The sequence below is a fragment of the Delphinapterus leucas genome, chromosome 6 (assembly GCF_059928025.1).
Source record: "Delphinapterus leucas isolate spDelLeu-1000000601 "Yukka" chromosome 6, BTC_Dleu_Yukka2, whole genome shotgun sequence".
In the NCBI taxonomy this organism is placed as follows: Eukaryota; Metazoa; Chordata; class Mammalia; order Artiodactyla; family Monodontidae; genus Delphinapterus; species Delphinapterus leucas.
Window position 1 is genome coordinate 118,633,171 of NC_143134.1, and position 16,652 is coordinate 118,649,822.

General features: G+C 51.9%; 1 protein-coding gene across 1 annotated transcript in view; it reads right to left on the minus strand.

The window, feature by feature from the left end:
• Positions 1-3,755, minus strand: part of PTGES (prostaglandin E synthase) — a 19,472-nt gene extending 15,717 nt beyond the window's left edge. Inside the window, exons 1-2 of the mRNA XM_022578480.2 lie at positions 3,503-3,755; positions 52-134 (exon numbers count right to left, since the gene is read on the minus strand). Coding sequence (XP_022434188.1) covers positions 52-134; positions 3,503-3,631 — 212 coding nt within the window. The 5' untranslated portion in view covers positions 3,632-3,755. The remainder of the gene's footprint in view (positions 1-51; positions 135-3,502) is intronic.
• Between the last annotated feature and the right edge of the window lie 12,897 nt (positions 3,756-16,652).

Genomic DNA, 16,652 nt, shown 5'->3' on the forward strand with positions numbered 1-16,652 from the left:
GAGGGCCCGAAAGGACAGGCCACGATCAGGCTGAGGGCCAGTGGTACTTGCCTGAGACAACGTTCCACATCTGGGTCGCTCCGGCAATACTGGAGGCCTCCGTGTCTCTGAGCATCCTCAGGGTTGGCAAAAGCCTGGAATACATCAGCAGAGAATTACTGTTCATGAGATGGACGGCCCAGTCGACTAGGTCCGCGGCGATGCAGGCAGGCACATACGTGTCCATTCACCAGCATCCATGAACTCTTACTGCGTGTGAAGTGCTGGAGACTCACCGTGAACAAGGCTGCTATGGACTAAATGTTTCTGTCCCTGCAAATTTCCTATGTTGAAGCCTAACCCCCAGTGTGATGCCTTTAAGGAGGCAGTTAGGTCATAAGGGTGGGGCTCTCTTGAATGAGATTAGCACTCTTATAAGAGACCCCAGAGAGCTGCCTCACCCCTTTGCCAAGTGAGGACACAGCAAGAAGATAGCCATCTATGGACCAGAAAGTAGGCCCTCATCAGGCACCACCTCTGCCGGTTCCTTGACCTCGGACTTCCCAGCTTCCAGAACGGTGAGAAGTAAATTTTTGTGGCTGATAAGCCACCCAGTCTCTGGCATTTTGTTGTATAGCAGCCGGAAAAGACTAAGAAAAAGGCCCTCCTATCTCTGCTCTTGTGAAGCCCACAGTGTAATGAGGGAATTGCCAATGAACCAGGGAAGACCAGGTGGTGAGTGTTGAGAAACAGAAGACTGGGTTTGCTTTGAGAATGTTCACAGGAGACCCAACCAAGGCTGGGGATCAGAGAAGGCTTCTCTGAGGCAGTGACAGTAAAGCTGAGGCTTGAAGGATGCATCAACCTTAACCAGAAGAAGGGAGGGTTATAGCAATAGCATACGGAACAGCATGTGCAAAGGCCCTGGGGTCAGAAGAAGAGCATGTATGAAGAATGAAAAACCAGCATGGCTGGAGCATAGACAGCAAGGGACAGAGTTCCAAGATAAAGTTGCAGGGGTCAGCAGGGGTCCTGGGGGCAGGAGCCTAAGCATTTAAACTTGGAACTAAGAGCAATGAGAGGGTCTTGACAGGTCCCGGTGAGAAACTCAGCTCCACACCGACTAACTGCAGGTTTCTGAACTTCCCTGGGTCTCAGCTTCCTCATCTGTGAATTCCAGATCAAATGAGGTTCATCTACCACATGAAGAGCAAAGGAGAGAAGTGGAGACGCCCCAGCACAGCGCCAGGAGGGCGCTCGCTCGGTGAATTGTCAGTGCAAAAGAGGGACTTGAGGTCACACTCAGGTCATTGGAGGTCACACCCATCGCTCTTGCTGCACTGTTCCCTGCGGGCATCCAGCCAGCCAGCCCCACCAACCCCACAGCAAACCTGAATCTCTGTAGCATGTTTTCTAAATTGCATATCCTGCTGCTTCTGATTCATGAGTCCTTGAGATATCTGTTCCCAAGTGCTGGGGGTTTTTTTTTGTCCTGCCTGGTGGGTCTGCCCCTGCTCCAGCCCAGAGGTGAATGCAGCGCTTGTCACCATCAGGATTCCCCAACGCCCAGAATTCTTCTCTGCTGGCCCTTAAGTCATGGAATCACCAATTCTGATGGTCCTGCAGAGTCCGTGGGCCTGTGACACCTTTCTCAGGGTCTCGGCATTCAGTGGGCAGCTGTCTTGGGTGTCCACAGTCCATGGGTTTGCTCACCCCTGAAGACAGCATGAATACAAGTTGGCCTGGCCAGGAGCCAGCGGCAGAGCAGACAGGGATAGAGCCCCAGCGTCAGAAGCATAAGCACTGCCTCTAGCTGGGGTCAGGGTCAGGCCTCGGGATGCACTCCCACCAAGAGGTCTCTGGCCTGTCATGTCAATTCCAACTGTTAATAAGTAATGAAGACTTAACACTGGTGGGGCATTTGCTCCGTGCCAGGAGCTGTATTCTCCTGGCACTGCTGTGACCATCCTCAGTTTACAAATGAGGAAATCAAGCTCTCAGACTTGCCCATGGTCCCGAGGCTAATGGGTGGAGGAGCCAGAGCCGGCATCCGTCACCTCCCCAGGCATCCGTCACCTCCCCACGGTGTGGCTCCCCCAGCTCCTCCCTGACTGACTGAATGAGAGGGAAATTTGTAGTGTAGGGAGAACCGGAGACAGCCCAAGGGGAGGTTTCCTTCTGCCACTCCCTACTGACCCGGTAGACAGGCACCCCAACAGGTTTGCCTCTTCCTTCCCTAATTCACATTAAAAGAAAAGCTCTGGGCCCCGCACGGCCCTGGTGAGAACCCCATCCCCGCCATGGCAGGGAGTGGGCTCCGGAGCTGGGCACCTGGGCTCCAACCCCGCTGTGTGGCCTTCACAAGAGATGTCTCCTCTCTGAGTTCAAGTTCCTCAACTGGATGACAAGCTGAATACGCCCCCACCCCGACTCCCCCCGCCCCCCGGGCGGTGGTGGGGATTAAACGCTCCACGGAAGGACTCAATGGGTGAACGCGGCTGTCCCCGCTTGGTGCCTGTATCTTGCATCCCAGGATGGGCCGGGGCAGGGAGAAGTCAGCACGATCCGTGCGCCTCTGCTTTGGGAGTTCGTTCACCCGGGGAGCTGCCCTGCCTTCGGTCCTGCCCGTACCTGCTAAGCCCTGCTGCTGAGCAACTTTCCTCTCCCCAGTGTCCACCCCCGGCACGGCACGACGTGGGCGCCGGCCTTGCCTCGCCTCGGAACTGGACGAAGGGGCACGGTCGGAAACAGCTCCTCTCTGAAATACCTGGGGGGATGATCAGAGGTACCCCTGGGCTTCTCTTTGTCTAACAGGACGGCTGCTGCCACTTCCCTGGCCCTGGCTGCCCCGCGGGCTAGCGGCCGCCCTGGAACAGGTCCACCCGCCCCCTTGCTCCCCCCCCGCCCCGCCCGCCCCCACCGGCTCAGATCTTGGCGTCTTTATTGCTGTTTTGGCTCCAGGATTCGGATTGGCGGATCGGTGGGGGAAATTCCTCCCCGAGAACTTCAGCGCAGCCTGGCTGAGACCTGGCCTCTGGAGGGAGGCTGCGGTGGGTTTGGGAGCGACCTTGCCGGGCGAGTTGGGAATTTCCACTTAAAGGCTTCTCTGGCCTCCTGTTCTGCCGGTTCCCACCCCACCCAAACATCAGATCTCCGGTGCGGGAAGCCGCCAGGTCGGACGGAGGCTGAATGCTGCCTCACTCCACCCTCTGGGACCTGCTTCTCTCTGAGCCGCCGGCCTAGCTCAGTGGGACTCGTGGAGTCCTGCTGTGCCGAGAACTCACCTGGTGGCACAGCAAATGGTAAATGCTCTTAAAACAGAGGAAAAGGAGGTGCGGGCCCCGCTGAAACCAAGGGCCGCAGAGAAGCCATCCCAAAGGGCTGGGAGAGGCACCTGATCCCGAGCCCGCTCGCTCAAACTCTGGCCCCGAAAACATCTGGGCCAAGGGTCCCGTCCCCAACCTTCCCGGCGGTGGGAGAAGGGAGCGCACGCGGGGCTGGGGTCCCCGAGGGCGGCACGTACCTTCTTCCGAAGCCTCACTTGGCCCGTGATGATGGCCACCACGTACATCTTGATGACTAGCAGCGTGCTGCAGAGCAGGAAGGCCGGGAGCACCCGGCCACTCATCAGCTCCAGGCCGGGGGGAGGCATCTCGGCGGTGGCAGCAGCGGCGGCAGCTCCGGGAGAGACAACGAGCGGCTGCGAGCTCGGGCGCGTGGCTCTGTCTCCGAGAGCAGGGAGGGGCGGGGAGAGCACGCGGGAGGCTTGTCTGCACTCGGCACCCGCCCACCTCCCAGCAGCCTGCAACTTCTGCCCCCAGATGCCGGGAGAAGCAGAGAGGCAGGGGGGCTCCCGATCGGGCCCCTGGCCCCGCCCCACCCCTCCCTGGCAAATCCTTAAACACTTTCTAATCCGTTTCCTCAATCTGTCAAGTGGGGGGTGGATGGCAGTGCCTGTCTTCAGGGCGTGCAGCAAAGCCAGGAGCCTGGCAGGACTTCCACAGGTGACAGAGTCACTGATCTGTGGCCACCGCCCTGAGGGTCAGGGTGTGAGAACCAAGCTATCTGTCCCCACGTTCAGCCTGGACACTTGAGCCACAGCCAGACCTACATTGACGTGACTTTGCTGAATTGTGCTCCTCCTACCCCCGCCCCCAAAGATGTCCACATCCCAGTCTCCAGAGCCTGTGAATATGTTACAGAACGTGGCAAAGGGCTTTTGCAAGTAAATGTCTTAAAATGGAGAGATTATCCTGGATTCTCTGTGAATGCAGTTGAATCAGAAGGGTCCTCCTAAGAGAGAGGCGGTAGAATTAGGGGGAGAAAAGATGTGAAGACAGCAGAGGTCAGAGAGGAGAGAAGATGCTACACTGCTAGCCTTGAAGGTGAAAGGAAGGTGCACCATAAAACACAGGTGGCCTCTAGAAGCCGGACAAGACAAGGAGACAAATTCTCCCCCGGAATCAGCCTTGTGGACACCTCGACTTTAGCCACCGAAATCGATTTTGGACTTCTGGCCTCCAGAGCTGTGAGATGGCAGATGTGTGTTGTTTTATGCCACTAAATTTGTGTTCATTTGTTACAGCAACTGTAGGAAACTAGCACAGTGGTCTACTGTCTTTTTCAAGGCAAATGGTTTCATTGTTCATCACAGGAACTTCCCAAAAGAGCCAGTTCTTCGATAGAAAGCATCAACAGCTTGTGACCCCTGTGAATCCCCTGCTTCAAAATCCTCACCCTGCTGTGTCCTCCCCTCCCCTTGGCCCCCTTCCCCAGGTTTGGGGTGGGACCTCGGTAGAGGCAGGGATCTTATCCCTTTAGTTTTGCCAACACGGCTTGCTCCTGCTTGCAGGGGCACCCTGGGGAAGTGGGGAAGAGGGAAAACTCGGCTTCCGGTGCCCACTCCAAACTTGGACCTGCCCGGAGGGACAGCAGTGTCAGTCTTGTTACCTGAAAACTGGGTTCGCCTCTTGGTGGGTGTTGAGCCGAAAGACACACGAGCCAAAGATGGGGAGAAGGAAGGATTTATTACTTGCAGCAAGTAAGGCGGACACCGGGGAGCTTTCCCAAAGCAGTGTCTGTTAACAGCAAAAGCGGGGAAGTTTTAAGGTGAGGGTATATGCGTATTCATAGAGGGGCTCGAGCAGAGGAGAATTCAGCGCAGAATTGGGGCAGAGGTCAACCGCATCCAAGCTTTAGGTGATTGAAGTCAGGAGGGTCAGAAAATGTTAGAGTCTCCGTCCCCTAGGTTTCAGTAGATCTGGTGGTCGGGCGCCTGAGGGGGTTGTTTAAATTCTGCAAAACATCTCGGGAAAGTGCTTCAGGCTTTTGAAGCATCACTGAAACAGAACCAGGAGTTGTAACAACTGATAAATTATCTTTGTTATTGTTATTCCTCCCTCCTGATAACAGTTTGTTTTTTTGTTCCCTTAAGCTCCTTATTACTGAGATCTGTTCAAGGACTAGCATTGTGGCCACAGCTTAGATCACAAAATGGCTTAGGCCAAAACGGCTTCTCTTACGTCAAAAAACTATACCTGGTTCTTTTCCTCCGGGCACCCCCTACCTTAACTGCTTACAGCCTGGCTTGTGCCCCAAAGCAGCAGAGACCAAGGAGAGACCTGGCCAGAGGGCAAAGACACTTGCTGTGAACTCTAGAGCCAGACTCAGCTGGCATCAAACCCCAGAGCCAGCCCTCGGTGGCAGCTGTGTGGCTTTGGGCAAGCAACTTCCCTCTCTGAACCCACTTCTTCAACTGTCAAATGCAGCCGACAGTCAGTCACTGCCCACAGCAGCTGTGGGAACTAGGAAGAATCATGTCTAATTATCAGGCACCTGGCACATAGTCGGCCCTTCATCTGCAGAAGCCTCTGAGCCTCAGTTTCCCCTTCCTCAAAACGGGAATAATGATGCCTACCTAGCAGGGTTGCCAGGAGGGAGACTCTTGGAGACCCCCCGCCGCTGAGGCTGGGGGCAGTAGGTTGGGGGTGGGGGACGTGAGGTGAAGGATGGCTTCTTGTCCATTTATATGTGCCAAGCCTTCCTTTATCTGGACAAAAGATGAGCTTGTAAACCGATACCCATGTCTCTGCAGCATGGGGCTGCCGGGCTGTGTTGTCCCAGCCCCATGAGATAAATGGTAGGTCACGATCACGGACGAACATAGAAGGCATTGGATGTCCTGAAACGCGTTTTATCTCTGACACTAGATTGGGAGGGACTGTGCTGGCTCGCTCCTTGCCGATATTTTTGTCTGAGAACAGAGGACTCCCGCTTCTCTTGCCCCCAACTCAGGGGAACCACTGCAGGGGGCTGTCTTCCTTGTCAAAAAGCTCAGTTGCGGGGCTGGGATCTCTGCACCACCCCCAGAATCGTGGACCAGAGACAAACGAGAGGGGACGCTTGTGTTCATCCCTCCTTGGACCAGGGGGCGTGCTCTGCTCTGTTTGGTCTTCTAAAACAGCAAGATAGAAACCTCCCCAGCAGAGGCTGGGAAAACCAGTACGGGCAAGGATCACATGATTACCTACTGTTACCCACAGCGGAGAATAAGAGGGACTTCGTAGGGAGGCCCTTCTGACCCGTGTGTGTGACTTTGTGATAGGAATCTTTTCTTCATCGTCTGCTGAAATGAACCAGCTAAGCCAGGGCCCGGTAAGGATAACAAACCCTTCTCTGATCTTCCGCCAAGAATTTCCCTACAGCCTTCCTCAGTCAGTGGAGCTTCCCTTGTTGTTTTTGGTGGAGATGGTGACGGTGGTGTTACTTTTCTCTGAGCTCCAGTAACGTTCTTTGCATGTAAAATGGGATCGGTGCCCCCACCCCTGCCCTGCCTTGCAGGGCAGGGGCGGGGACAGTGTCGGGGATGGGAGTGCTCACTGTGGGCCTGGCCCCAAGTCCCCCAGAAAATACACTGGTGCCTGCACAGAAATGACGGCAAGAGAGGGAATTCCCTGGTGGTCCAGTGGTTAGGACTCCGAGCTTTCACTACTTAGGGCTCTGGTTCAATCCCTGGTTAGGGAACTAAGATCCAGCAAGCCAAGAGGTGTGGCCAAATTTTAAAAAAAAATTAAAAAAAAGAAAGAGGACAAGAGAAGGCCCTGAGACCACCCCGGGAGGAGGCCTCCTGGACGTTGGAAATGTTTTATGTCTTGACCCGGGTGACAGTTACACAGGTGGATATGCACATAAAAATTCACCGAGCCGTATAATCAGAATGCGTTACTATACTGTAGTAAAAAAAAACCCCACAAATTTCTCCCGTCCCAATTCTACCACCCTGAGCAGAGAGCAGCTGCCATGCCTGAGCCTTCTTCCAGCTCACCCTCCTCAGCATTTCCTGAGGATCAGAGACCCGGCTCTGCACGCTGTTTAATTGTCTGTGACTTCAGAGGAGGCTTAGAGAGAGGAGGAAGTTGCTCCACCTCGCCACCGGTTCCTGACCTCAGTGAATACTGCTGGGGCTCTCTCCAGCCAGGGATGAGGAAACGCGGTGATAAAAATCACTGTCACTGAAGTGACCTTTTAGGTCAGATTTGTGTTGTAGGCATCACCGTGGCATCAAGCCTCCTCAGAGAAGCAATGTTTGAGAAATGTGGTATGTGGTCTATGGGAGAGGCAAATGGAGATGAGTGAGTGCTTTCTGATGGCTCTGCAGACCCTCCTGGGTCAGAGGTCCACCAGGTGGGGACCCTGGGCTCCCCTTGGGATGAGCAATTCAAGGAAGGACTGTTGTTTTTGTCTGCCACCTCAGCTCTCCTTTCTACCTTCCTGTGGGAAATCACAACCTTCCTTTCCTTTCCTTGCACCCCGATTGCCTGTAACCCTGGTGGGGCAGCCAGACTACTGCATCTTCTTAGTGTGGGGCAGCCATGTGACACAGACCAGCCAATCACAATGTTCCTGACATCTGGGCACTGCGATTGGTCCAAGCAGAGCCAAGCAGAGAACTTCCCTGGGAGTTTACGTTCTGACACTGATGGAGAAATCCCTCTAGGCTCCAGGACGGGACCCTGGCCTGCTGTTTGCCTGAAGCAGTGTGCAGCCTTTCCCTCTCCCCGCATAGAGGAGGCTGTATTCTCAAGGAAACAAAGAGGCCCCAATCTCTGACTCACCCAGGCCCAGGAGTCTAGGCATTTCCTTTTAAGCTTCAACAAAACTAAATCACATTCCTCCTCTGCTCCAAACTCCGCGGCGGCTCCCATCTCACTCAGAGCAAAAGCCAGAGTTTGGCCCACGGCCCACGGCCCTATCCCATCTGGTCCCCATCTGGTTCTCTCGGAACCCCTCTTCTCCTTCCTCCCCTCATTCATTCAGCCCAGCCACACCGCCCTCCTTGCTGGTCCTCAAACATGCCAGACACTGTCCTTTCTCTGATCCCTCTGCCTGGAATTCTCTTCCCCCAGCCATCCACTGGGTTGACAACTCATCTTCGAGTCTTTACTCAAATCTCAGCTTCCTGATGCGGCCCAACCCTGATCACCTTAAATCAGTTCTGCAACCTGTCCCCACCCCCAGCACTCCGGTGCCGCTTCCCTGCCTTCACTTTCTCTCTTCTTTCCATAGCACATGTCACTCACTGACACATCGTATAATTTATTTCGCATCCTTACCAATGCCTGGCTTTCCGGGGCCGGGGTCTCTTTTGTTTACTGATGGACCACAAGCATTGGTCCCATGCCTGACATACAGACGCAACTGTAATTTGTTGAATTGAACTGAATTAAGCTCATTTGACTTGGATTTCTTTTTTTTGTAACCCAAAGAGTCTAGCCCAAGATGAGTAAAAAGCTCCAGAGTTTGGTTTTGTATTCTGACTGCCGCCTGCTTACTTCTTGGAATTCCCCTGGGGGAGCCTGGCTGTCTCTCCTGCCTAACGAGCGGGAGAGCCAGGGAAGAGGACTCTGTGTCTCTGAGTGGCACTGGCTGCCAGGCAGGTTGGGACCAGAACAAGGTAACTGGGGCATTGCCCCAGGGTACCTGCCTTTGATAACCATTCAGTTAGGACAGGAAAAGAAGGCATGATTTTAAATTTGGTTAGTTTGCACCTTAACAGCACAGACACTCACCCAGCAGTGTAGAAACACAGATGCTGACATTTACTGACAAGGATAAATGGTTAAGACTGGAAGCTGCCCATCAGTGAACCAGGCTGATTTGAGGCTTCTTGCCAAGCTGTCTGCCTGGGCTCCCAAGCCCAGCCTGACCCTGAAACCCATTCCTGAGGCAGCTAAGACTCCCTTCAGGGATGATGCCATCCCACTAAGGACAGCAGTCACGTGGGATGATGGCCCCAAGGTCGTTGGGGCATTGCCCTCATACCCAACACTGGCCTAATCACAGACGCCATGGTATTCAGTCCTGAGGAGAGATGACTGTTAGACGCATTTTAGAGATGTGGAGCCTGGGGGGAACTTCCTGGCGGTCCAGTGGTTAGGTCTCCGCGCCTCCATTGCAGGGGGTGTGGGTTCGATCCCTGGTCGGGGAACTAAGATTCCACGTGCCGTGTGGCATGGGCAAAAAGAAAAAAAAAAACACAAACAAACAAAAAGGAATGACATACTGATACCGGCTACATGTGGATGAACCTGAAAAACATCAAGCTAAGAGAAAGAAGCCACTCACAAAAATCCATCTATCGTATGATTCTATTTATATGAAATGTCCGGAATAGGCAAATCCATAGAAACAGAAAGCAGATTGACGGTGGCCAGGGTGTAGGCGGAGGGGGGAATGGCAGTGATGGCTTGAGGCATACAGGGTTTCCTTTGGGGAAGATGAAAAAGTTTTAGAGAGGGTTGGTGGTGATGTTTGCACAACAGTATGAATGTACTTGATGCCACTGAATTGCACATTTTAAGATGGCTAGTTTTACGTTAAAAAGAAAAAGAAAAGCCAGGGCAGCTGTCTCGTTCACGGCTATGTTTACACACCTAACGGGGTGTCTGCATAAAGCTGTGCTGGGTGAATATTTGTCAAAAGTTGGACCACCTGAATGTGCGTGTGAGATGCTGGTGAATTCTGGGGCTAGCTGTGGTGCCCGTCCTCTCCTCCCTTCTCAGGGGAGAGAAACACCCTTCTGGCCATTCCAAGCTCTGACGAAGCGTGGCCCTTGATGGAGCCCATCTGCTCGCCGCTCCTCGGCCTCTGGGTCTCAGATCCTGTTACTGGTGAGCAGAGCTGCGGTCAGGCAGGAGTATTTCCTGGATACAGTTTGGGGACATGACACAAACAACAGGAGAGGCAGATGGGGGAGGAGGGAGAGGAGGAACGTCTGTCTCAGCACAAATCCCTGCCAAGGCATTTCCAGGGAAGCAGCAGTCACCCCAAGTGTGACTCTAGGCAGAGGCTCCGGGATCAGCGAGGGCCAAGACCCTCACCTGCCCGGGCTGTCCGCACATCAAGTGGCACAAGCAACCTCGCTCTCACACGCACGCCACCCACTGACGCTGTTTCCGGTGTCTTGCTCTCAGACACATCAGGAACCCATTTCCTAGGAGGCCCTTGGAGGGGAGCTCTTGCATTCCTGGGATCGTGTTCAGCGTGGGATGGCTCCGGGGACAGCTGGCTGAGGTTTTCAAAGTCAAGTACAACGGGACCCCCTCCCACTTCTTAAGCAGCCTCCAGGACCCAAACCTTCCTCTGCTCCACAAAAAACACCACCCCCTTTCCCTCGCTGCCTTTGTCACCATGACAGTATTTTACGACTGCAGGTTTTTAAACTACTCATCCAAATACACCAGATGCCGAAAGGGGGCGAAGTGGGAACTTCTTCCTTTAGCTCTGATGCAAGGGTCGGCCCTGCAGCTCCCTGTTGATCCATCTCAGCTAGAACCCTGCCAGTCTGGGGAACTCACTACCTTCCAATACTAATAACAATAGCAACAACAGCTGTACCTGTAAACTTGCCTTGTTTTATCTTTAGCATCTCACCCTGTATTAGGGAGCGTTATCAGCCCCATTTCCTAGGTGGGAAAATTGGCTCAGGGCTACAAATGACCTTCTCTATGGTCACGGATCTGGGCAGAGGTGGAGCTGCCCGAAGACAGAGCCCATGCCTTAGCCCCCAGGCAGAGCTGAGGTTTGAACTGAAGCCAGCCATCCCCTTCTTGCACAACTCTCCTTGTTTAAAATTCCTACCTTATGCTAGATCTGCCCTCTGGGGCCACAGAGAATACTCGCGTTCCCTTCTTTTCCCCACTGCCTTTCAGAAATTGGAGGATACGCAGGGTCCACGCCAAATCCACTCTTCCAGGTGAAACAACGGCTGCCCTGTCAGCTCATCCTTGGAGCCCATGTTTTCCAGCCGCCACGACCCAGTTCGGAAAGGTCCCTCTTAGAGGGGCCATCATCCCCTGTGCCGCTGAGCCAGCTCAGACCAGAGTGGGAAATTCACCCCTCACTGCTACAAACACGGGAAGCGCTGTGACTCCAAGTAGGTCTGGCTGCACAGTTTGCGGGGGCCCAGTGCAAAATGACAACGCAAAGCCCCTTGATCAGACGTTATTACGATTTTCAATACAGCCGTGAATGAGACAGCCACCCTTTTTAACGTAAATGAGACGGCTTTTCTTTTTAACGTAAAACTAGCCATCTTAAAGTGTACAATTCAGTGGCACCAAGTACATTCATATTGTCGTGCAACCATCACCACCAACCCTCTCTAAAACTTTTTCATCTTCCCCAAAGGAAACGCTGTATGCCTCAGACTTTAAGAGCATTAAACTGAGCCTGTGTGACTGTATGAAGCCGGCCCTGGTTCTGAGCTCAGGGTGACTTAGCTGAGGGAAGAGGGCATGTCCTCATGAAAGCCAGAGAAAGGATAACATCAGAACTTGATAGGGCCTTTCAGGATGCCAACATCTCATGATAAATAACGTGAACCATAATAGCAGCTAGCATTGTTTAGTACTTCCCCTGAGCCAGGCATCATGATTACTTTTTAATAATAGCATTATTAAATGCTATTATCTGACATTCACCATGTGCCCGGGAAATATTAAACTTATTTAAAATTCATAACAACAAATTCAAAACAACCCGTTGAGGTAGGTACTGTTATTCCCATTTTACAGATGAGAAAATTGAGGTATGGACCATCTGAGTAACTTACCCTAAGAGCTAATGAGAGGGACTTCTCTGGTGGCGCAGTGGATAAGACTCAGTGCTCCCAATGCAGGGGGCCCCGTTTCGATCCCTGGTCAGGGAACTAGATCCCACATGCATGCCGTAACTAAGAGTTCACAGGCCACAACTAAGGAGCCCTGGAGCCGCAACTAAGGAGCCCTCCTGTGGCAACTAAGACCCGGCACAACCAAAAATAAGTAAATAAATAATGTAATTTTTTAAAAAGAGCTGATGAGAGGTCTCACAACAATCTTTTGGGGGTGATGACTCATAACACCATGACCCCCGATTATCATAGAGGATTCCTGAGGCTCCAGGGCCAAAAAACAACCATAGCAATGAGAACACAGGTGGAGGATTCAAATCCAGAACCACGCAGTTGCAGAGCTCCTGCTCTAATTCCCTTTGCAGTCCAGCCTCTATCAAAGACAGAGGTAACATGTCTGTAGTGTGTTGGATAGTGTCCCCACAAAAGATGTCCGAGTCCTAACCCACCTGTGAATGTGACCTTACTTGGAAATAGGGTCTGTATTAGTCAGGGTTTTCCAGAGAAAAACAAAATCAAAAACAGAATCAATCAAATCCTATTGATTTGATTGAGAGAGAGATTATATGACTAGATAGATATAGATATAATCCATCTATATATAATCTATATAGAGAGAGAGATTGTCTATCTATCTATCCATCTAGAGGGATTTTTCTTTATGAGAAATTAGTTCATATGATTATAGAGGCTGAGAAGTCCCACGGCCTGCCATCTGCAAGCTTGAGACTTGGGAAAGCGGGTGGTGTAGTTCAGCCCAAGCCCAAAGGCCTGAGAACCAGGGAAGTCAATGGTGAAAATCTCAGTCCAAGGGCTGGGGGAGATTAGTGAGGCAGTGAGGCAGGAAAAATGGGGTGAATTCCTCCTTCCTCTGTCTTTGATTCTATTCAAGCCCTGAGGATTGGATGAAGCCCACCTACGCTGGGGGGGGTGTCCTACTTTACTGAGTCCACTGATTCTAATGCTAATCTCATTCGGAAACAGTGCCACAGATCCACTCAGAAATAATGTTTAATCTGGGCTCCCAGTGGCTAGCCAAGTTGACACATAAAATTAAGACATAGAGCGTCTTTGCACACGTAATCAAGTCAATGGCTGGTGTCCTTATAAGAAAACAGAGAGGGAGATTCAGACTCAGAGGGAAAGGCCAATCTCTGCGTCTCTGGTGGACGCAGAGATTGTAGGGGTGCGGCCACAAGCCAAGGAACGCCAAGGGCTGCCAGGGACACCAGAAGCTGGGAGAGAGGCCTGGAAGAGATTCCCCCAGAGGGAACCAACCCTGCCAACACCTGGATTTCAGACCTCTGGCTTCCAGAACTATGAGAGAATAAAATTCCGTTGTTTAAGCCACCCAGTTGGTGGTAATTTGTCACAGAAGCTCCAGGAAACTAATAAAATGCCTTTCTGTGTTTTTAAAAGTGTTTGCATGTCCACAGGACACGTGTAACTGCTGGTTGGATCTCATATAATCCAGCCCAAAACTAAAGATTTATTTAACTGGTACTGCCAACCTGAAAATAAATCTACAGACACCTTCCTGGACCCCCAAAGACCCAAGGACTGTGGATGAGAAGTGCTGTCCCGGTTCAATGCCTTGTTTACAGACAAGGTGGCTTCCTCCCCTTATGGTTAAAGAAGAGTGAGAAAGGTCCAAGGTCACCACAAGTGCAAGCCACATACGTAATTAAAATTTTTCTAGTAGCTGTGTTAAAAACAATAAAATGAAACAATGAAATTAATTTCAACAATTCTTTGAGTTCCCTGAGGACACTAACAAATCACCAGAAACTTGGTGACTTAACAGAAATTTATTCTCTTACGGTTCTGGAGGCAAGAAATCTGAAACCAAGGTGTCAGCAGGGCTGCGCTCCCCACCACAGCCTCAAGGAGAGAATCTGCTCCTTGCGCCTTCCAGCTTCTGGTGGCTGCTGGCATTTCTTGGCTTGTGGCAGCATCACTCCGGTCTCTGTCTTCATGACCACGACCAACCTCACTGCCTTCTCCTCCCCTCCTCTGTGTGTCTATGTCACACCTCCCTCTTTCTCCCACTTATGAGGATACATGTGATTACATTTAGGGTTTACCTGGATAATCCAGGATAATCTCGTCATCTCAAGATCTTTAACTGAATCACAATTGCAAAGAAAGACACCTTTTCCATTACGGTAACATTTACAGGTTCCAGGGGTTAGGACTTGATATCTTTGGGGGACATTGTTCAGTCTACTCTAATAATATATTTTACTTAACCCACTAGATCCAAAATATCATCATTTTAACGTCATTAATATTTTAAAATTATTAATTAGATATTTAACTTTTTTCACATTAGGTCTTCAAAATTAGCTATGAATTCTACACTCATGGCACAACTAAGTTTGGAGCTCCACATTTCAGGAGCTCAAGGACCATATCTGGCTTGAGACTGCCATATGGACAGTGCATAAAGGAGATTCACTTTATCTCTACATAAAATGTTCTAGAACTTGTCTTTCTGGTTTTTTATTTCTTTAAGGCACGTGGTACAAAGGTCACAGATGTGATTAGAATCTCGGGTGAAACTTGAGCCTTTCAGTTCAGACCCGAAGACCTGTGAATCAAGCTGTCGAAGCTGCCTGTGAGGTATGTGCCCAAATCTGGGGATGATTTCAAGCAAGCTGGACTTAAAATTTAACTCTGAAAACCCCAATTTATTACCAAGAGAACAGCAAAAATCCACTTCCTATCTGTGACAATAATGCCAACCCACGGGTTGAGTTTTAGTTTGAAAAGCGCTGATTTTCTGTGACCACTTCGTATGTTAAATCCTCTTATCCTACTTTTGGAGAAAGTAAAACTGAGGCCTGGAGATGCCAAGTAACCTGCCACCAGGGCTCAGCGGCTGAAGGAGCACAGGTCTGAGCCAGTGCTGGTCACTGTTGGGCACCACTGCTTCCTCTCTGAGCAACATACTTCCCCTCTCCAAGCCTCGCTTTCCCCATCTCTAAAATGGGTGTGAGAACAGACCTTCCTCCGAGGATTACTGAGGTAATCCATGTAGCATGTAGCATTGTGACTGGCATTAAATATAAACTGTCACTGCTGCTGGTGGTGTTCATATTGGTTTATTCAACTGAGCCAGTCTAATTCCAGAGGCAGAGCCCAGGGGCCGGGGATGTGTGTGTGAAGGGCCACCTGCTCTCCAGTTGTCAGTCCAGTGGGGGTCGAGACTGGTATTAAACTAATTACTTTACAACAGGATAAGAACCATGCATAATGATGTGTGTGTACCAGGTGAAGAAGAAAACAGGTGGTCGGGGTGGGGGAGCCTTGGGGGTTTGCTGGATTGCCCAGGAACCTGATTGACTGGTTGGAAGCCAGTGGGTGTACTTGACAAGCCCAGAATGCGGGACTTCACTGAGCCCCTGCAAGGGGTCCTTCCCACCTCCCGTCCACACACACACAGGTAGAGACATCTCCCGCAGGGAGGCAGTCCCAGGCAATTCCTGAGGTAGGGCCACCATGGCCATAGCTGATTGGACGGCAGAGAGCACCCGACCACAGGCAGCCAATGGGAAGCTAGCCAACAGCCAATGAAATCCGCTGCTGGGGTAGCTCCGCTCAAACAGGTGCTTCCCAGGTGTGAACAGAAGATACCGAGAGAGATAGAAAGGTGGGCATGGTGCAGGAGCCCAGACCACTGAGAGGAGTCTGAACTCAGCGCCCGAGGAGTGGGATGCAAGCAGCAGGAACAGATCAAAGAACGTTGACAACCAGGCCCCTCCATGAATCTGCTTCGGGTCCTATCCAGCCCTGGGATCCTGGGAAACCTGTGTTTCCGTGTCCCGCCTGAGAAGTTCCCCTTGTACCGCAGCATCCTCGCCGTAAGTCCCTCTATCCCAGAATCCTCAGTGCGGCTCTGCCCTAGCAACGAGAAAACAACCTACCACCAACCCAAGCTAGTTAGCACTGGTCGGCCACCTGCTCTACTGGGCGCCGGTGTCCACGGGAAGCCAAGGCCCCACAGAAGCCCATTTCAGATCCTGCTTGTCCTCTGGGTATAGTAGGGTTAGACGACATTTTCTATGTAAGCCTCTCACTGCTTCCCTGCCCACCACCCGACCCTAACTCCTCCACCGTGAAGGCCTCCCTGCTCTCACCTCGTCCCAAGAGTCAGATCCTCCCTAACACAGAAGAGCACAGACTTGACCCAGACCAGCCTCTCGCAGCCAGCAGCCCCCTCCTCACTGCATTTTTCCTGCCAGGCCATTCTCTGGGCAAGATTCTGGCCATGTGGACCCATCAAAGGCCACTAGGGCCACTAGGGCTCAACAGTGTGTCACTGTTAAGCATGTTGGCGGCAGCAGCTGAGAGATGAGACCGACCAGCACTGTGGGAGGGGGTGAGACCCCGGGGATGAACAGACACAATTTGGCTCCGAGACAAGAGTAAGACCTGGCAAAGAGAACAGGCTCCTCCCTCCCGGACAGGGCGGCTGAGAGACAGAGCTTCAGCTTGGGCT